A 22,826-nucleotide genomic window follows, 5' to 3' on the forward strand; every position below is an offset into this window, starting at 1 on the left:
CTCTCCTCCCCTTCTCTTCCCGGGCTAACCTGAAGCTCCCTGTGGTCAGGAAGTCCAGGCAAAGAACCGGAAACTCCACGTGCTCTGGCAAGCCCAGACAGAGAGAAGTTCCATGTGGTCAGGCAGGTCCGGGCAAAGACCTGGAATTGCCAGGGAGGCAACAAAGGCGAGACCCCTCCTCCTGGCTCCACCCATATCTCAAAGCCCCGAGTTTATCTCAGCAGGCCCCTGGGCCTGGAAGTCCAAGGAGGACAGGGCTCAGCTCTAACTCGGCCCCTAACAGCTCTGGAATCCTCTATTCTCATTCCTGAAGGCTGAGTCCCCAAACTCTCTAGGAACTTAACATTACCCCAGCTGCTGCCATTTCTTCTGTTGAGAGAGTGTGTCATCTCAAGGGCTGAGGGGGAGGGTCTCTAATGCCAAAATCTGCTATTCATTTTCTCCTAATCTCTCCAAAAAGGGGGGAAAATACCAACTCCCCAGTGAAGGATCCTTTTTATAGGGCCTGCACATAGCGATGGCTCTGACTCACACAGTTCAATCAATTCATTACCAATCTGAGGGAGAAAATTCAAGCCCCATATAAAGGTTCATCATCTTATAAGCTCATGAGGTTGATCAGGGAACTCCTCAGATCATCTCTATTTTTTTTTATTCCCAGTTCCTAGCATAGTACCTAGCCCAGCTCATGGCTGAAGTGGATTAAAGGTTGCAATTACCTCTTAAAATCTAGGAGGCCCAGATGGTCTGTGAAAGAGAGCTAGACTTGAAAATCATAGGACCTAGGTCCAAACACCGGCTCTGCTACTTGCTACCTTAAGTGAGTCACTTAACATCTATGGGTCTGTGAGCCTCAGTTTCCTAACCTGTAAAAGAGGGGGTTGGAGTAGGTGACTTGTAGGGTTCCATCCAGCTCTAAATCTGGGAGCCTATCATCCTGTAAACTGAAGGAAGGCATAGAGGAGCTGGTTGCATGAAAAAAAGCACTGGACTAAGTGTTAGGAAACCAGGCTTGAAGAGCAGGCTCTAACTCTTATGGGATCCTGAGTAAATCCTTCCTCTTTCAGGTTCCTCATTTGTAAAATGGGGATAATCCTTCCATCCTCTTTCATAAGACTGTTGAGAGGTAAAGTGCTTTGTAAACATTAAAATGCTATACAAATATGAGCTATTAACCATCATCATTATTCTTTGGCTTACATGATGCTGCACAGTCACCTTTCACCTCAGGTGTGTGCTGGTAAATATTTAACAACTTGCTCTGAAAAAATATACATGTAAGGCACATGTTTAAGTTTAATCTGAATTTTCTCTATCACTTTCTTAAGTCTAGATGATCAATAAAACAGTAAATCAAGCACTAATTTGTAGCATTTGCCAATTTCTGAGATATAAATATTCACTCCAAAAATTTAATAACTGGCTCTACTGAGCCAGTTTGAGCTGACTCACCTTCTTTCTCTCTTTTGCTGTTGGTATCTTCCAAGCTTCTGTCCTTAGTCTTTTTTTTCCTTCTATACTCTTTCCCTTGGCGATCACAACAATTCCCAAATCTATACAGCCAGCCCTAGTTCCTCATGACCACCTCTGCCTCCCACTGGTATCAAATTCAACAAGTCAAAAACTAAAATCATCCTCTTCCCCAAATCTGTCTTTTCTTCCAACTCTTTCTTTTGAAGGCACCATAATCCTCTCCACTGTCCAAGCTAGAGTTATCTTTGGTTCCTCTTTCACACACACACACACACACACACACACACACACACACACACAATCAATCCACAAATCCTCTGGATTCTTCCCCCACATAATTTTTAATACATCTTTTTCCCTCCCTTCTTCTCACTGCATCCATCCCAGTACAGACCCTACTTAAAGTCTTTCATCAGAAATATGGTAACAGCTTTCCAATCGGTGTCCTAGCCTCCAATCTCACCCTCTCCAATTAATAATCTACACGCTACTTGAAATCTTCTTAATATTCTGCTCCCACATGACTCATCTACTCAAAAACCCTCTGTGACTTCCAATGGCTTAAAAAATAAAATATAAACTCAACCATCGACATGCAACTCCATCTTACTTGTCTGTCTCAAATTGCTCCCCCTTCATGTACACTACACTCCAGTCAAACTAGACTCTACATGCAAGAGTCCTCTCCTTTGTTCCACTGGAACAAAGTTCCTTCTTTGTTCCTTCTCTTAAGGTCCTCCACTCAGGTGCCATCTCCACCATGACACCCTCCCTGATTCTCCCAGCTGAAACCCATCTCTTGCCCTATCACTTTCTACCTTGTGTTACAAATCCTTCCACAGCTGTCCTTCTTTGATCCCCATCCCCCAGTAATTAGCACTCCCCCTTGAAATGATTTGGATTGTACTTAATTAGTTGTATGCATTTTGGATTTCTCTCCCCACCCCACCCACAGGAGACTGTAAGCTCCTTGATGGGAGGACTAAGGGCTGTTTTGGGCTTTATCTCTGTATCCCCAGGGTCTCACAGTGCCTGGTACTGTGCACACAGACGTTTGCTGAATTGGATCTTAGCATCCCCAAGGCCCAGCGCTGGGCACTGCCTATGGAACAGTCAGAATAGTCAGTCCACACTGAGAGTGGTTGCCTGGAGGGGTGGGACATGGCAGGGGGGGGTGATGCTCAGGTACAAGTTGAAGTTGGTGGAGTATACCAGAGGGAAAGCCAAAATTATGCAAAGGAAGCCAGGGTAAAGGGAGATGAAGTGTCCCCCTTTACAGACACACAGGCTTCCAAGCTGGCCCATCTGACCAGAGCACTTCTGTTCTGTCCTCCCAGTCCCCTTGTCTGCACCGGAAGTGTTCCTTGGGTGGGGAGGGGGGGAAGCAGGCCCTTGGTGGGGAACAGGTTCATAGGATTATGGAATGTTAGAGCTGGAAGCAGCCTGGGAGATCAACCCCCTCATTTTACAGAGCAGAAAACAGGTCCAGAGAAGAGACTTGCCCAAGGTCACACACGTAGTAAGTAACCGAGCTTAGTTACTTTATCAGCCCCCTGCCTGCGATTCGCGGAACCCACCAGTCCGAGCGCACCCGTAGACCGTCTATTCCAACCCCTTCTACATACTGAGGACGAAATGCGGACTGCAGGGAGCAAGACACTTGCCCAAGGTCACAGCAGGAAAGTCAGGATTCGAGCCGAGCTTCCCTTTCCAATTCATTTGGCTGCCCGGGAGAGGAGTTTCACACAGATCCGCGATGCCCGCTGTCCACCCTCAGTGCCCCCCGCTGCCCTGCCAGTCAGGGCGCCCTGGCCCTGCCAAAGGGCTCCCCCCACCCCGCCCCGCCCGGGAGGTTACAGACGTGACGTCACCGCCCCCTCCCGGAGTCCCCGGCTCCATTTAATGGTCGGGACGCTGGGACCTCGGGGCGCGCGGACAGCACCCAGGCAGCGGCGGCCGAGCAGAGTTCAGCGGAGGAGCCCAGCGGAGCCAGCGGGAAGATGTCCGGGACCCGGGCCCCCAATGAGCGGCCAGCGGGCCCTGGGGGCGTGAAGCGCGGGAGGCTGCAGCAGGAGACAGGGGCCGTGGGCTCCAGGGTGACCGTGGTGCTGGGCGCACAGTGGGGGGACGAGGGCAAAGGCAAGGTGGTGGACCTGCTGGCCACCGACGCCGACGTCATCTGCCGCTGCCAGGTGCGTGCACGCCACAGGGCTCGAGGGGCCGAGACCTCCCCCAGACACCGGGGGCAGGGGGGCAGCACTCCTCTCGATGGCCTCTAACTACTGGAGACCAGCTCCTCGGCTCCGACCATTCCCATGCCCCTTTCCAACCCCATCCCAACGCCTGGGACCCCATAACCTCCCCGGGGCCTCCACCTCCCTCCCCCGGAGACCTCCAGAACCTCCATCCCCCCTCCTTGGGACCCTCGGGATCCCCTGCTCTTAAGGGTGCCTATCTCCCTCCCGTGCCTTGGAACTTGGGACTCTGTCCTTCCTCAAGAACCCCTTCAAATCTTTTCCTGGCTTTGAGACCCCTGGGAACCCCTTCACTCCCCTTCCTCAAACATCAACTACTCCCATCCCAGGAGACACCGCCTACACAGATACACACACACACCTCCCTTCACCAGGATTCCTCTTATCTTCTCCCTACTCCATTCCTATGGGAATGGAGCCTTCCCCCTGGACATCCCCCCTCATAGAATTTTAGAGCTAAAACCACTGGGTGAGGAATGTCCCCCACCCCTTTTCTCAGGGCAATCCTCTGGGGGTGGGGGTGGACTGGAGATGGAGGTTGCCCTACAGGACTGCCCCAGCCCCAAGAGTGGCTCTAGTCCCAAATAGTCTCCTCCTCCCTTGAGGGTAAAGGAGAGGGACAAGACTGAGGGGGTGGGGTGCAAGGCTGAGCTATAAATAAACAAAAGCCACAGAAGCTACTCAGCTGTGGACACCAGATCCTGAGGTGGGGGGAGGTGGAGGAGGAGAGGGGGCTGGGACAGTGCCTAGTGTCAGGTATCTGCCTTCCCTCCTCTTCCTTCTACACCCACTCGATTTGGAGTCAGAGGACCTAGGTTTAATCTTAGCTCCAGTTCCTTACCTGTATAAACTTGGGCAAATTACTTAATCTCTCTCACCTCAGTTTCTTCATCTGAAACAAGGAGGTTTTATTAAGTGACTCTTAAGAACTAGCTCTAAAGCTACAGTGCCTGAGTTTCCTTATCTCTAAAATAGAATATTTCAGCAATTCCAGCAACATATATTAAGCACATCCTTGGGCTAAGTGCTTGGGAATATGACAAAACTCTCCTCTCTAATCACTTATCGCCACAAAATAGCTATCATACAAAGGAAGTGAAATAAATAGGTGGTATAGTGAATGAAGCATTGGGTCTGGAGTCAAGAAGATCTGAATTCAAATCCTGTCTCAGTATGGTGGGTGACCCTAGAGTGAGGTATTTAATCTCTCTGTTCCTTAGTTTCCTCATGTGTAAAATGAGGGGTTTGAAGTCAAAAGAACTATGTCTTCCAGCTTTAAATGAATGACCCCATAAGATAAGTGATGAAGGCAGAATTCTATGAGAAATCTGAAAAAGGAGCTATCACTTTCTCTCACTTGGGGGCATCAGAGCTGACTTCATGGAGTTGGTGGCATTTGAGTTGAGTGGGCCTGGAGCTGTCAGTCAATAAACATTTATTAAGCACCTACCTGTGGCAGGCACTGGTGCTAACAACTGGAGATACAAAGAGGCGAAAGACAGCTCCTGCCCTCCAGGAACTCAAGAGAGATTTCAACAAATCAATCAACATGCATTTATTAAACCCCTCCTATGTTCTAGCTACTAGGCTAGACAATAGTTATAAAATGGCAAAAATAAATTGTCCCTGCCTCAAAGAGCTTACATTATATGGAGCGAAACAACATATTGAAATAAAAGCAAATACAAAATGTATAGAGATATGGACTAGGCATTGATTTCACAGAAATCCGCCTGATGTGGCCACTCCTACCAATAAGTGGATGCAGTTTAGAGTGTGGGAGTTGCCTAGAGTGCTAAGAGGTTGTGTGACTGGCCCAGGGTCACACAACCAATATGGATCAGAAATGGTCCTTGAAACCACAGCTTCCTGTATAAAATAGATAGAAAGAAAACACAAAGTAATTTGGTAGGTGGAGGCACCAACAGCTGGGAGAATGGGAAAAAGGCTAATGTAAGAGATGAAATGATTTGAGAAGGATGTTAGAGTTTCTGAGAGGTGGAGGTGAGAAAGGAATGCATTCCCGGTGTGGAGGAGAGCAGAGACATAGAGACTGGAGGTGGAGTATTCTGTTTGGAGTAGGGCCAGCTTGTTTGGAAAGTAGAATGTGTGAAGAGAATTAATGTGCTCTTATGGAAAGTCTAGAAAGCAGTATTGGAGCCAGAGTGTGAAGGAATTTAAATGCCAAACAAAGGAGTTTGTATTTGATCCTGGAGGCAATGGGGAGACATTGAACATTTTGGAGCAGGGGAATGACTCGTTCAGACTATGCTTCAAGAATATCACCTTGGCCATTGTAAGAAGGTTGGAGAGGGAAGAGAGAGATGAGGCAGCGAATCAATTAGGAAAGAGTAGTATCATTCAGTGATGAAGTCAGTCAGTCAATAAGAATTTATTAAATACCTATTATTGTCAGGCACTGTGCTAAGCCCTGGGGATACAAAAAAAAGGCAAAAGATAGCCCCTGCCCTTGAGGAGCTTACAATCTAATGAGGTAATGGTAACGGAGAGGGTAGCCATGAGGCATGGTTTGAATCAAGACAGAGATGCGAAAGAGGAAGAGCAGTCTAGTTTGACGGGAGTGTAGCATGAAGGGGAGTAGTGTGAGAGGTAAGGTTGGCTATATAGGATCCAAGACAGATTGGAGGGCACTGAATACCAGTTTATACTTTATTTGATAGGCAATGTGGAGCTAGCACCTAGGCAGCACAGTAGATAGTGCACCCGGCCTGGAGTCAGGAAGACTCGTCTTGCTGAGTTCAAATCTGGCCTCAGACACTTACTTAACCCTGTTTGCCTCAGTTTTCTCATCTGTAAAATGAGCTAGGGAAGGAAATGACAAACCACTCCAGTATCTTTGCCAAGAAGACCCCAATGGGGGTCATGAAGAGTCAGAAATGACTGAAATAATTAAACAACAATAGGGAGCCACTGAAAATTTTGGGGTAGGGAAGTGGCATGAACAGGGCATGGTACCCCCCACTATAAAGGACACAAAGAGAAATACAACATCTTATCTTCCCCGTGTAGCTCTATGTGCCTACTTCTCCTCTACGCGCACACACACACACACACACACACACACACACACACACACACACACCCCTTGCTTCTTCTGGCAAGACAAACTTTTTTTTTTTGCTATGAGTATTTTCTTTCCTTTTTAATTAACTAATTAATTAATTTTTAGTTTTTAACATTCACTTCCGCAAGATTTTGAGTTCCAAATTTTCTCCCCATCTCTCCTCTCCCCCTGCCCCAAGACTGTGTATTCTGATTACTCCTTCACCCAAGACAAACTTTTCATTTGGATTTTAATCTTATATTCCATTCCACCAAACCTGTGATTCACAGAATTTTAAAATCATAGGATGTCAGACGTTGAAGGGGCCCTAGAATATTGAATAATGGTAATTGTATAACATACATAGCAATTTAAGGTTTTCAACGTACTATACATATATTATCTCATCTGATCATCACAACAACCCTGCATGGTAGGCACTCTGATTAACTCCATTTTACAGATAAAGAAACTGAGTCTGAGAGAGAGCAAATGATTTCCTGGTGTCGCCAGTTTCTGGACTACTACAGGATTCAGACTGAGGTCTTCCTGACTCCTACTCTGGCATGCTTTCCGAGAGAGGAAAAGATTTACCCGAAGTAACACAGCTGTTTCTTCTTCTTAAGATCTCAAGTTCAGTTTGTTACCACCCTGTGCTCACTGGAGCAATAACAACTCACATTTCTACAGCACTCTAAGATTTACAAAGTACCTTCCCTAAAACACTCCTGTGAGGTAGCTAGCATACCTAGTATTATCTCCATTTCATAGATGAAGAAACTGAGACCCAGAGAAAGTGACTTGCCCAAATTTACGTGGTTGGCAGGTAGCAACTAGGATTTGAACCCAGTGTTTCTTGATCCTGGTGTTCTTTGGGCTATACTACAGTTATCTCATATCTCCCCTTCTTCCCCCATTTAGAAATCTCTTGATCAAATCTCAGGAATATCCTGTCAAACTTTCTTCCCAGTTCTTATGCGATTCATCCTTTGGCAGGAGTCAAATATTAGAATATTTGGGCCAATATTAGAAACCATGGTTCTGAAAACAAAACTCCATTCTCCAATATCATCTCTGCAGCCAGTGGGACTCACTCCTCAAAGGGTAGCATACACTCATCCTGTCATACTTCCTCCACTACCACCCCCCCATCATTCTTAACTCTGTACAAACCCCCTTCCCCATACCCCTTAACACCCTCCCCACACCCCCTGAAATGTCCCACTCCAGATCCTTCCACTGTGCTCTCTGGAATGCCAGTTCCATAGGTAACAAATTTGCTTTCATCTTAAGCCTTTTCCTTTCTTACTCCTTCCATCTTCTTGCTCTCACTGGGACCTGGCTCCCTCCGGAGGACACAGCCTCTCTGGCCACCCTTTATAGTATCAGTTGAACTTTCACTCATGCCACATGAAGGTATAGTCATGGTACCAGAGTCATAATACTCCTGGATCCCCATTGCTACTTCCAGACTGTCCTAACACCATCATTCAATAACCTCTCATTTGAGGTTCATTCAATCCATACTTATCAAGCTTCTGGTAGGTATTATTTATCAACCACAGGACATTCTCCTTCCTTCTTCAATGAGTTCAGTGATTGGATCACAGTCTTTCTCTCCACCTCATTTCCTGCCCTCATATTAGGGCACTTCAATATGCACATTAATACTCCATCTAACACCCTAGTTTCCCCGTTCTTCAATGTTCTTATTTTCCATGATCTTCGCCCTATCTCAGCCACACACAGGGATGGTCATACTCTTGATCTTGCCATCACCCACACGTATTCTACTTAATGAACCATAAAATTCCATTATCTGATCTATCTTTCCCTTTGCTCAATCATATTCTTTGTCTTCATTGTGGCCTTCAGTCCCTCTATCCCCAGTTCCTTCCCAAGCCATCCTCCCTGTACTGGTTACCTTTTCTTCGATTTCCTATCTTGACTCTTTGGTGACTAAGTCCACTGTACACTCGAGTACCTTTCCCCCTTTCTCCTATCACCAATCTCAACCTACCAGGCCTCAGCTTTGTATGACTACCACCATTCACTGCATTCACTCCTATTCCCATGCTGCTGAACAGAGCTGGAGAAAAGTCACAAAACCATGCTGAGTGCGTCCACTGAAAATGTATATCATATAATTTCACACACCTCCCTAATTGAGTCACTAATCTACTCACCACAGCAGCTATTCCAGATCTTTTCATCCCTCCTTCCTCATACCTCACATGGTAGACCTTGTCTTCACCTTCTCCACCAGGAACCTTTCCTCATATTTCACCAAAAAAAATTAAAGCCACTCACCAGGAGTTTTCTCTTCCTCTCTCCTCATTATCTCACATCACTCATATGTCTTCCCCTATTATCTCTTCCTTCACTCCTTTTCATATGAAGACTTGACCCTTTTCCCATTGCCAAGAACCATCTCCATGCACCCTTGGTCCCCCCATTCCTTCCCATCTTCTCCAGCAGATTCCCTCTGTCATCCCCTCTTAATAATCATTAATCTCTCATCCTCTACTAGCTATTTTCAAATGCCTACAAACATCTCTTCTATCCTTAAAAAAACTCTTCACCCTCTCACTAGCTGTCATCCTATATTGTTCCTTCCTTTCATGACTAAACTCCTATAAGTGCCTCCACTTCCTGTCCTCTCATTGCTTTCTATACTCACTTCGGTGTGACTTCCGACCTCATCCATCATTCAATTAAAATTGCTCTTTCCAAAGTCACCAGTCATGTCTCCACTGTCATGTCTAATGGCCTTTTCTCAGTACTCTTCCAAGCTATCTGCAATAGCATGCTGGTTGGTCTCTGACTCAGGTCGCTCCCCTGTCCAGTCCATCCTTCACTCGGCTACCAAAACGGTCTTCCTAAAGAACAGATCTGACCCGGTCACTGCCCTACCTAATAAACTCCTGTGCTCCCTAGAGCTACCAGGATCAAATGCAAAATCCTTTTGAGCTTTGAAAGCCTTCACAATCTGGTACCTTCCTACTTTTACAAATGTTTAACACTTCATTCCTCTCTAGATCACTCTATGATCTAGGGACACTGGCCTCCTTGCCATTCCTCACTCTCACCAAAGCATCTCTAGACTTCATGGGGGACAGAGAAGGGAATGAAATGTTATCATCCCTATTTTACAATCAAAGAAACTAAGGCATACAGAGGTTTAGTGACTTACCCAGGGTCACACAGCCAGTAAGTGTCTGAGGCTGGATTTTAATTCAGATCTTCCTGACTCTAGGCCCAGCTATCTATCCTCCACTATATCACTTAGGTGGCTGCCTTTTGCTAGCTCCATCCATGGCTTTTCATTCCTGCCCCCCATGCCTGGAATGTTTTCTCTCTTTATCTCTGCCTCCTGGCTTCCTTGGTTTCTGTCCAGAATCTGTTAAAAATCCCACCTTCTGCAAGAACCCTTTCCCCGTCCAAGCTCTTCACTCCCTCCCCCACCCTCACTACCTCCTCCCACTTCCTTCCCTCTGAGATGACCTTGCATTTACACAAATATATCTTGTATGTATATAGTTGTTTGCATGCTGTCTCCTCCATTAGGATGCATGTGCCCTGACAGCACGGACTGCCTTTCTCTGTATTCTCGGCCCTTAGCAAAGTGCCTGGCACATAGTAAGTGCCTAATAAATGTTTATTGCCTTGTTCTGTCCCCACATCCTCCTCCCTCCTCCCGAGTCCCCACCTAGAGCTGGGAGGAGAGATAATAACATTGAAGTCCCAAATCCTTCTGTTTCCTGCCCAAGGACTTCAGAGTCATTAAAAAATACTCTTGAAATAGCATGGGCTTTAAAAATTATCCTTGGATAATACACAAGGCAGAAAATATGAGAAGTAACTTTCAGAGCTGAGACTAATAGCAATAAAACAGTAGCAACAACCATAATAACATTTTAACATCTACAAGAAAGGTGACATAATGTACTGGAGCAGTTTTCAAAAGTGTGGTCCCAAGACTCTTCCAAGAGGGTCCTCGAGGTCAACACTATGTTCAGAAGAATTCTAAGATGTGTTCCTTTCTGACACGGCACATTTTGATAGCTACAACCCACATACATAAAAGCTCATTGTGAGGGAAGGGGGTCCCCAATAATTTTTAAGCACCTAAAAGGGTCTTGAGACCAAAATGTCAGGGAACTGCTGGGATAGGGGATCTCCGGCCCTGGCCTTGGTGTCAGGAAGACCTGGGTTCAAGTCCTGGTGGCATGACAGAGAACTAGTCATTTAACTTCAAAGGACCTCAGACAGCTCTCTGAAGCTATGATTGACAGCCCAGTTGTGGATCTACATGGAATGGGGAGTTCTTCATATTGATGGAATCCCCAAACTACCGAAAAAAAAAAGACAAATCAAAAAATTATTTACAAAATGCTTTTCCCACCATAACCTTATAAGGCAGGCAATATAATTATCATCATCCTCATTTTACACAGGAGGAAACTGAGTCTCAGAGAGGGGAAGTAATTTGCTCAAGATAAAACAATTCTGCATCATTAGATGCCTACCATATTTAAGGCACAATGGGGTGCATTCGTTCTACTGCCCTCTGCTGCTAGATTGGAAAAGATAAAAGCACTTTACAAAGTATACTCCTAATTCTGCGTCCAAACCTAGAAGAAAATTAGCTTTCAGTGTGCATGGTCATTCAGCGCATGCATAAGTAACATCTAAAACCTTAATGTATCAGGTCAGGTCTTGGGTGTGAATTAGACTTGTATACAATAGGAGGAGAGGTGTTAGAGATGAAAGCATATGGAGGCCTGTCTGGAAACCATCAGAAAGCAGTTGTGAAAGCCATGGAGTTTTTTAGTGAGAGGAGCTGACCAGTGGATTGAGAGGACTGGGCAGCGGGTTTGGGAATCCAGTCCCTGGGCCTTGCAGAAATTAGCAGGAACAGGGCCAGGGGGTGTAGAATCCTATCTGGCAGCCCTTTCCTGCTCCAAGTGGCTGATGGAATAGTGAGTCTAGGCTGAGGGAAAAGCCCTGGTCTGAGAATCAGGAGAATGGGGTCCCAGTCCCAGCTTTGCTACTGAATTTCCATGTAACCAGGGGGAAGTCTCTTTCCCGTCTCTTGTCTCACTGAGATAGACCGGGAGGAGTCCTATGACTAAAATATGGCTCTGGAAGGGTATGCCTTATTCAAAAGAAATAGGATCGGCAAAAGAGAAGATAGAGAATTATTATTATTACATATATATACATACACACATATACAAATTTGTAGATATACATATACTATAATTATATACTAAGGTAGGTAGGTAGATAGGTAGGTAGATGATAGATAAATAGACTAATGTGAAGAAAACCAAGAATCAGAGGAAGGAAGCATATGAAAACCATTTGGATGAAGGTCAATGAAGGAAAAAATAGAAACAATATTTTTGTGGGAAGATACTACAGACCACTTGGACAGAAGGAGGAAATAGATAAGGGTTTTTAGAAGGGCTCAGATGAATAGCATGAAGGCATGATACATTAGTGACAGGGATAGGGACCAGACCTGTAATTTTATTATTATTAAAGGGAACATGAGAATAAAAGAATTCCCTCTATCGATGCATGTCTGAAGATTAGATGACTTGCCCAGGCTTATAAAGTCATTGAATGTCAAAGGCAGGAGTTTAACTAAGATGTTCCTGGCTCTGATGATGGCTCTTTATCCATTATTCTCAACTATCTCTCTGCTCTAAACGACTTCAATCTAGATATCTGTCTCTGTCAAAGTAGAGCTGCCAGTTTCTTGATTCATTCTAATGATTTAAAAGGGGAAGGGACCAGTGAGAGGAAATTAAATTCTAGATTCTCATCAATAAGGAAAAACTACTTCCTGGGGTTGCAATGATGGGGACTTTGGTGGGGAGTGACAATTCTTCTTTAGAAGGAAGAGGAAAGCTAGGGATAGTCTGACATGTACCCTAAATTTTTAAAGAGTCAACTTCAAAGGGTACAGAGACAGGGTAAGATCCTCTGGTCAAAAATTCTACAGGGGAGGTCAATACAGGAGGTATGATAATAGCTAGCACTTATATAGGACTTTAAGATTTGCAGGCTACTTTATATGATACCTCATCTGATCCTCATAGCAACCCTATGAAGTAAGCTATTAATACCCCCATTTTACAGATGATAAAACCGGGGCTCAACAAGGTTAAGTGACTTGCCCAGCATCACACAGCTAATAAGTATCAGAGGCAGGATTTGAACCCAGGTCTTCCTAGTTTTAAGTCCTGAACACTTTCCACTGTGTCACATAGCTACCAGAAGACATGAAGAGAAAAGGTTACAATGAGGAAGAAAAAGGACTAATTGTCTAAAGAGATTGATATGGATGCATAGAGAGCTCACTAATCAGCTTGGATTTTTCTCTGGGTAAGAGGCAGGGTTCTCTTGCTTGAACTGAGTTACCTTACTCCCAGCGGGGAGAGCTCCTTCACTCTGTACTGTCGGGTAGATATTCTCTTATCTATGTTTTCTCCTATTTTTATTTTACTGCCAATTTGGATAAATGGGTTTCTTTAAAGAAAAAGATGTCTGGGAGATACAAGCAAGGGCAAATATTTGACATTGAAACTAAAAGCATAGCACATGTCTATAAGATTCCTGCTAGGAGGTAAGGTACATGGGGAGGAACAGTAAGGACATCTAAAATGGATGGGCTAGGTGTTTCAGGGAAAAGAGACGAATCAAAGAAGGATTGACTGCTACTGGCTGGATTGCCAATTTTGGGGTGACATAGCTGGGTTTTGTTCACGTGCGGATTAGGTGGCACTAAGTGGGAGTCCCTTCCAACTCTGAGATTTCGTGATTTCTCTCTGGGCCTCAGTGTATTCATGTATGAAATTATTTTTATAAAAAGTTGTACCAATTTCATTGCCTTAAGGCAACGTAGAAATGTGAATTGTCATCTTCATCATCGTCCTCTATAAAATGAGGTCAGACATTAGTGGGAGGATTATATTTCTTTTTGAGCATTATGTTTTAGGAAGGGCATTGGGCATAAGGCATGAGGATAAGCCCCCCTCCGCTAGTTCAGGTAAACTTCTTCCCCTGTATCTGCAGGGAACTCCTAGGGCTGTTTTCAGATATAAGAGAGAATATACAGACATTACTGGAAAGAGACAGACAAATCAAACCATACAGAGGCTCTAGAAAGAAAATTATGTACACTGAAGAACCAATGCCCAATGGAGACAGAGCAAAGGGAGAATTGTGGGAGAAAGTCAAACTAAGGACCATGTCTTTGCTAAAGGTCTATCAGAGAACCAGAGAACCCCATGCACTGAAGAATGACAACTGCAGAGGCATGATGGAAGGTGCTAGTGCTAGAGGGATCAGCACAGCAGGCAAACAAATGCATGGAGCTATCCTTTTTCATGGTACTCTGAGTTATATGGTCTTGGTGGCTCCCAGGAATGAGGTAGATTCTAGCAACCCTGAGCCACAAAATCTAATCCTGTATGTTGGAAAGACTATATAGAACCCTGTGGAAGGTGGAGGAGAATTTTTCTGATGGTCAAATGGCTATAAGTCCACTCTATATTTCTTTGTCAGGCTAAATTGAACCCGTCATATATACGCATCGTTAGCCTGAGTGCTTGCATGGGGATGTGAGGGCCCTGTAGGAGAGACAAAAGTGAGTCAAATATAGGCATTCCTAAGGTTTCTCTGATTGGGGTTATGAGCCAGAACAATTTAGTAGGAGACCTCCTCAAAATTCTATCTAGGTCTACAATGACACAGAATCATTAAAGGCAGGACCTTAGTACATTGAATGTCCAAGCTATACTTTAATATTGAATTTAGACTTTCAGACACTCAGGGGCCGTGACCCAAATGACACATGCTATGGTGATCAACTGCAGCCTATTCAGAGGAAGGTAACCAAAAGGCCTGAAAGCTCTGCCAAGTAAGCATCAGCTGAAAAAACTGAGTATGCTTAGCCTGAAAAAGAGGAGAGTTCCACATGTGATTTTTGTCGTTGTTGTTTAGATAAATGGGTTTCATTAAAGGAAAAAAACATGTCTGGGAGATACAAGCAAGGGCAAATATTGGATACTGTCTATAAAAGCAGAGCACATCTATAATATTCCTATTGTTCAATTGTTCAATCATGTCCTATTCTTCATGACCCCATGATCCACAGTACTCCAGGCCCTTCCATCCTCCACTCTCTCCCAAAGTCTGTCCAAGCTCATGTTTGTTGCTTCCGTGACATGATATCTATCCATTTCATCCTCCATTGTCCCCTTCTCAATCTTTAGGAGGCTTTAAAATATTTCTCTGATAAATAGAATGACTTTCAGACTCAGAAGTAAGGGGGGGAAATGATTACCAAGGAAACGAAACCCAAGATAAGTGAGGGAGGTGGTTCAGAGATGCCCTAGCCGTCCTCAATTGCTTCAGACCTATAGAAACTGCATCTCAAGTTGTTGGAAAGGGCAGCTGTGAATGCTGAGCCAGTGTTGGGGATCTGTGAAAATCTGTAGTAAATGGGAGAGCTGCTATGAGAATGGAAATAGGCAAATGCCATGTTATGCATTTCAAAAATGAAAAATAAATTCTTTAGATTTGTGTCCTAGGCAGTCAGCCTGATTTAATTCCTGGCAACATTCTGAACAAATTACTCAAGGTATGGTTTGTGAGCATTTAAAATGGAAAATGGTGATTACTCTGAGCCAGCATAGATTGCCTGGGGAAAAAAAATCCTGACAGACAAATGTCATTTTTTTTGGCTAGGGTTAGTAGACTAGTCAACTATTAAAATCAAATAACTGGATTTTGGTGAGGAATCTGGCAGTCTCTTAAAATATCCTTGTGGACAAAATGAAAAGATGTAGGCTATCTGATATAAATGGATTTGGAGCCAGTTGCCTGGACTTTGAAAGTAGTGATTAATAAATTCGTGAATGCCTTGAAGTAATTCCAATTAATTAACTGGAAGATCTTTAATAGATTACCACTTGAATAGTGGCCTTATGTGTACTCAGTCAATATTTTAATCAAAGACTTGGATGAAGACATGTTGATCACATCAAGTAAAACAAAGCTGAGAAAGATACATAACATCAGGCTTGTCAGTCAGTCAATAAACATTTATTAGGCATTTACTATATGCCAGCACTGTGCTAAGTTCTTGGGATAAAAAGAAAGGCAAAAGCCAGTCCCTGCCCTGCTCACAGTCTGATGGAGGAAGACAACAAACAGAAGCTAAGTATAAATGAGCTATACCCACACATATATAATAAAAAGAGAAAATCAGATAATAATAAATAACAGAGAGAAGGCACTAGAATTGAGAGGCTGGGAAAATGCTTCCTAAAGAAGGTGGGTTTTAAGCTGGGCTTAGGATGATGGGCTGAATTTAAGAAATGAAATTTTATAGAGATAAATGTAAAGTCCTACACTTGGGTTCAAAAAATTAATTACATAAAACTAGATTGGGGAGGTTCAGCTAAACAATAATCCAGAGGAAAAAGGCATGCTATCCCAGGGAGTGCGGGTTTTAGTGAGTCAACAGCATGACACGGCAGTGAAAAATGCCAATTAGGTTGAATTAATAGAGATATAATGGCATGCCCAGAGGAGAGGAGGTGACAGTTTCCCTATATTTTGCTATGGTCAGTGTTCCTTTTGGGGTACCACAATTTGGAAGTGACATAGACAAAGTCTTTTTTCTAGGAGAAGGAACCAAATGCCATGTCATTTAAGGAACATTTGAAGGAACTAGGATTATTTAATGCATAGAAGAGAGTTTTGGGGTGAGGTGGAAGAAAATGGTCTATGTCTCTACACATATTTATAAGGCTGTTATGTGAAAGAAGGATTGTATTTGTTTTGCTTGGTTTTGGGAGGCAGAATTAGGAGCAACGGGTAAAATGTGAGAAAATAAATATTTAAAAAGTGGAATGGCTGTCTCAGTAAGTGATGAGTTTCTTAACAATAAAAGTCTCTAATAGAGGCCAAGGTCCACTCACTGGGGCTGTTTTAGAGGGGATCCATGCTTCATTTATGTGTTGGATTAGTTGACCTCTGAGATTCCTCCTAGGTTTTAAGTCCTGCAATGACACAGAATTATTAAAGGAAGAACCTTAGCGCATACAATGACAAAGCTGTAAGAGACCTTTTAACACAGAACTTAGACTTTCAGGATCTGAAAGATTATCTTACTCAAGGTTATATAGCTATTAAGCAGCATGGCTCGAACTGGAACCAAGTCTCCTGCTTTCTAGGCAGGGTTTTTTCCCCATTATATTGTGCCAGGTGATAGAACAGGAGTGCTCTCCTGGGATTCAGGAAGACCCTTTCTGTGTGACTATGGGCAAGTCATTGTACCATTTTGAGTCTGTTTTCTCCTCAATAAAATAGGAGTAATAATAAATCATAATGATAATATATTAGGTAATATACTTATTATAATAATAATCGTAATACAATTATTGTGAGGAAACATTTTGTAAACCTTAAAGCACTATGGAAGAGGGAAATATTATTATTATAAGGCCATAAATCTAGAGACGAACAGGACTACAGAGACCTCCTCATTTTATAAAAAAGAAACTGAGGCCCAGAGAGTTTAAATGAGTTGCCAACAGTCACACAGGCAGAAAGCATCAGAGGGCTTGAGATCGTGTCCCTTGACTCAAGACCCAGCGGGCATTCTGTTCTATTTCCCACCCTTTTCTATATCCACTACCATACTTCCTTCTAATTATAGAATTACCATAATCCTCTCTGGCTCCTTCTTTCTCCTGCTTCTTCCCTTTTCTCCATATTCTCTCTCTCTTTTTTCTTCATCCTCTCTCTCCCATTCCTTTTCTCCTCCCCTCTATTCTTTCCTCTTTATTTTCTTCCTTTCTCTGCTCTTTCCCCTTTCTGTTCATTCCCTCTGTTTTCTCTCTACTCTCCTAAAACTTCATTTTTCCCTCTTTGATTTCTATTCTTTTTCCATCTCTTTCCCCTCCATCTCCCCATACACTTTCAGTATAAAGTCAGTTCTCAATTCTCTGTGTGACCCTGGCCTTCTCTCCCTTGCTAGCACCTGAGCAGGGTGGCGCCAAGAGGGGTGTAGCTGGTACAGAAAGGTGTGCGTGCGTCTAACTATCCAAACCCAAATTGAAGTGAGTTGAGGATTACATGGCATTTTGTTTTATCCCAGCCTTTCCTTGCCCCTGGGAACACAGCATGATAGAAAAAACAAAAACACATATACCGACCACTGGTGAACAGTGTTATAGAAGGAATTCTTGGTCATGGTCAGGATGAATGCATGTGAGTAATACAAACCTGTGGCTTTTAAGATCCCTTTTCCAGGGCAGCTAAGTGGTACAGTGAGTAGAGCGCCCGCCCTGGAGTCAGGAGTACCTGAGTTCAAATCCAACCTCAGACACTTGACACATTTACTAGCTGTGTGACTTTGAGCAAGTCACTTAACCACAATTGCCCTGCCTTTCCCCCTGCAAAAAAGAAAAAAGATCCCTTTCTACTCTTAGATTATCTGACTTTACCTATCCAGCCTCCATGCAAAGAGAAAAGGATTCTTCTTCAATGAGAAATGCTAATAGTTTCACAAAATAGACCATTCAATTTTGGCATAGTTCTCACTAGTGTTATTAGTTAATATTCATTATAATATTATTATATATTATATGACATATTTATTAGTTAATATTTCTTTGAATTGAACAAAAATTTGCCTTGGCAACTTCTGTTGCTCCTAAATCTGCCTTCTAAGATCAAGCAGAACAAAATAATCCATCAATCCAACAGGATCTTCCATAGGATAACCATCCAAGTACTTAAAATAATAACTACCCCCCAAGCGTTCTTTCTTCCCTTGGACAGGGGCTGAGTCAGGTTTTTTTGGCCTGACTGAGTTGAAAGGTCACTCTCTTTGGGGCAGTGTATGAGGATAATCCTGACTTTTCCCCTGAATTTGAGAGAGCTTCCTGGGAGAGCTGTGTGTTCTTTGCCTCCAAACCCTAGCAGGCTGCCTCTTCTCTGTCCTTCTGAAGTTTCCGGGCCATCTCCTACAGGGCTTGATTCACCACCCACCTGGCTTTTCCCTCAGCCAGAGCTAGTTGGGGTTTGACCTGTCTGGGTGATTGAGGGGAGACACTGACAGCTATTTTGAGAGCCAGTCCTGTCTTGTTGGACAGAGTGTGAGGTGACCCAGGATTATAAATACAGAAGGAGAAGGTCAGGGGTCAGGTTACTGGAGTTACTGCTACTGCTACCCTACTCAGGTGCAAATCTCAGGCCTGATTTTCTTGATCCTCTCTCAGAACAAACCTCTCCTGGTCAGTCTGCGCAGCCCAGAAAACAGACTATGCTTTAGGGGCACCCATCCTCACCCCATCCCCAGGCTAAAGCTAGCTGCTGTGGCTGGGCCAGGGACAGGGCAAGGCACTCATGCCAGTAAGAATATAATCCGTGGCCCAAAACCACAGCTGCTGGCTTATACAGACTGGGTTCAAGATGGGGGAGGGGGTTCTTCTCACAAATCATTTTCTTTGGAGGGCGTGCTTACTCAGCGTTTCTCTAGGGAGCGTCAGAATTCATTCCATGCATAGATAGGTCTGTACGGAAAAGGTAAAGGACTCAGCCTCTATGAAAGTGTTCAGGTCAACAACACATGAATATAAGACAGGCTCTATTTTGCCCAATATAAAGAATAAAACAGAAAATATTCATATACACCCCAAGCCTAGAAACAAGTAAAGAACTTTCTTTCCCTCTATGGTGAGCCCCCATCTCTGAGACTACATACACCAGGGTTGAAAGTTCTCCCTCTCTCCAATAGCGGAAAAGAACTGGGGTCCATAAAAAGTTAACCCCTCTCTCTAGTGAGCACTGACTCTTATATGGTCATCTCCAGACTTCTAGTACTACCATGGTTGAGCCCCAGTCCTTCCCACACCCACTCCTTAAGGTTTGCTATAGTATCAAATGACCCTTTCTTTTGATGAGCCGAACCTTCCTTGATACAATATTTCAACCTTAAAGTATTACCCTGGTTGGGTCAACTCTCCAAAGCAGAAAGCACTTGGGATTATGAGGAATCAACGCTGTCCCCTGGACGTGCAGCATTCAAATAATTAGTAAGTACTAGTGAAAAGCAAAGTTGAGGTTGACCTCTCTAGATCATGACTGCCCCTTGCTGCTCCTTGGCTCCAGCTCCTTCTTGGTCTCAGAATTCTTCCATCAATCTGTCACTGTCAGTGTTCTCCTATGGTCTCATGTTCCTGTAGCTCCCAGCTTGGCCTGGCACAGGAACGCCGTGTGGTTCTACTGCCATCTTTAGCCATTGCCATCTCTAGGGTTACATGGCTCCTGTTCTCCTGGGGCCACATGATTTCCCACAAGTCCATTGCAGGAACCTCAGTTTTGCCCAGGCTTCTTCTCCTTTAGGGAACCAAGTCCAGATCTCTGCATGCAGCACCTCTCCTCTGCTTCTCTTAGGAACACCCTGTGGTTCTGCTGTCTTTAGCTATAAATCTCTGGAATTCCATGGTAACCCATACTAATCTCTTCCCTATCTCCCTTATGGGGCTGTCAGTCAATCAGTTGTCCTAAGTTCTCCTAAAGCTCTCCTCTTTCCTGAGAAGATGCCCCCTCTCCATCTCCCCTCTATCCCCATATTAGTAGATATTAATGTATCAGAGATTTGAGTCAGGAAAAAAATCTATAGTCAAGAGCAGGCTCAGTTTGGAGCCAGAGTAAATCTGAAAAACGATAAACCTAATTCTTCCACAGAAAAAAATGAACCCATGCTCTAAGCACTGGGTTGATCCTTTATGAGCTTCATAAGGAAATTCTGATACATACTTTTCTCTTGGGGATCAAGTGATGTCTACCCTGGGGCATCCCGGGTTGAAAGTTCAGGAGCTCTGTAAGCTTAAGAGGGAAGAATTATAATTAGAGGTTTCTAAAAGTCCTTAGAACTTAAGAGCTTTTGTTTATGTGGGTAATATCTATCAAAATGGGCTCTATCAGAAGTTGAAATATCTTAGTAGTAGTATGAAAATAGCTTCACCTTGAGAAGGTCATAGGACCCCGCAGGGGTCCCTAGACCACACTTTGAAAAGCACTGCCAAAGAGGATCAATCCAGCACGTTAAAGACTGTCTTTTTAACATTACATGGGAATCAGCACAGCCTAGGCTATCCCTCATTTTCAACATATGATTAACCTAAAGTCCTTTCACTATCTTGTGTTTGTTGTTTCCTGACCTCTATGCCACTTCTTGAGTGTGAGTCATATGCTGCCCTCTACTGATGCTTGCTGTGCACAGCATTCTCCTTTACCCTGGCATCACCTGAAGTTTTGATTTTTCAGAGATTGTAGTGTTTTAGGATTTATAGCCACAAAGCATCACCAGGGTACATTTAAGGTTAAAAAGTAGGTTCTTGCATCAAAAAGCAGCTTAGAATTCCTGAAAGTGCTAGGCAGTTTCCCAGACAGAATCTCCAACACTCTCTTTCCTCTCTGTTCAAGTTTGGATTTAGCTCATTTCATTTCAATTCAATTCATTAAATATTTATTAAGCACCAACAAAACAAAAAGGAAAAGTTCCCAAGAAACTTATATTTTACGGGGGGAATAAAACATGCCTACGTGGTGAAAGGTTAGGGAGTTAGGAGGATAGAGGATAGCTCTGATACTGTGTTTGTTCTGGGAATGCTTGAAGAAAGACAGAGTCCTAACAGCTGGGGGAATCAGCAAAGATACCATGGAAGCCTTATTGTTTATCCATAGTGACTGCCTAAGAGATATGCACTGATAGATTCACTTAATCCCAACTGCATGACATAGTCTGAACAATGGATATCTTCATCTCTCCAGTTTTTCCTATGTAGATTATTTGTCTTGTCTCTTTTTTATTGTTATATTTTGTTTTGACACATCACTTTGCAATATATAGCCTCCAATTATAACTTCTCTTAAATAAGTCATTAGCAATGATAGCTAATATTTATTTAGAGCTTTAAGATTTACAAAGCACTTTCACATTTAATATAGTAATTTTTAGCCACCAGCAAATGAAACATTCCACTCAGAAGAAGTGTATTTCAACATTAGTCATACAGAATGGCCAATATGGCCAACCTCTTTTGAATAGTCATGAATCTCACTGAGGTGATTCCATATTATTCTGGTGGGTTGATGCAATCAATGCTATATCATCTAGACACTAACATCTGGAGGAGCTTACCATCATTTGCTATCTTATCCTCTTTCAGATATCTTGAGAATAGACATTCAATGCTTTGAAAATACTGCTACCTTGACAATAGATGGATTCTCTGTATATGCTACTTGTTATGGGCCAGCTGCTCTTTATAACTTTAAAGTTCATTTCAACTTCTCTGCATAGCACAATAGGGACTGAAATGGTCAATCCAAATATTCATTGTAAAGTTCCATTGACACTGATGAAGAAAATATGTCATTTTAGAAACCTTCATAGATCTGTTTCATTTTTTGTCTATTTATTTTCCTTACAGGTTCATCTAGAAATGCTTTCGGGATGATCTGTCTTAGTCAGGTATTAGGCCAAGCATTGACCAGATTCATTTTCTTCTCTTAGCATATTTTGCTATTTTGTGAAGAATGGCTGCTTATAATCTTCCATTCTTCTCTTCTTTAGAAAGGTGTATATATCGAACTGGTGTTGTCTTTAGCAACTGTGTCTCTGTGCTTGGCAAGAGTCAATCAGTCAGTCAGTCAATAAACCATATTAAGCACCGGTTAATTAATGTACCAGTCACTGTGCTAATTACTGGTGAAACAAAGAAAGGCAAAAGATAATCCCTGCCCTCAAGGAACTCACATTGTGTTGGGGAAAAGATAGTAAATAAAAAGAAGCAGAAGGAGGGGGTGAAAAAGGGAGGAAGAACCAGATGCAGGGACATGATAAAGAGTGCCTTCCTTAAATAGACAATGTGAGAGGAGCTCTCACCTATATGCACCTTCTACCCTCTCCAGTTAGAGGGAAGGACTCAAAGAGC

At 43.4% G+C, this 22,826-nt stretch overlaps 1 protein-coding gene across 1 annotated transcript in view; it reads left to right on the plus strand.

The window, feature by feature from the left end:
• The first annotated feature begins 3,388 nt into the window (after positions 1 to 3,388).
• ADSS1 (adenylosuccinate synthase 1) overlaps positions 3,389 to 22,826 on the plus strand; it is an 81,974-nt gene continuing 62,536 nt past the window's right edge. The window contains exon 1 of the mRNA XM_036750897.1: positions 3,389 to 3,665. Within this exon, the coding sequence (XP_036606792.1) occupies positions 3,474 to 3,665 (192 nt within the window). The 5' untranslated portion in view covers positions 3,389 to 3,473. The remainder of the gene's footprint in view (positions 3,666 to 22,826) is intronic.

This window comes from Trichosurus vulpecula, chromosome 3 (genome assembly GCF_011100635.1).
Source record: "Trichosurus vulpecula isolate mTriVul1 chromosome 3, mTriVul1.pri, whole genome shotgun sequence".
NCBI classification, from domain to species: Eukaryota; Metazoa; Chordata; class Mammalia; order Diprotodontia; family Phalangeridae; genus Trichosurus; species Trichosurus vulpecula.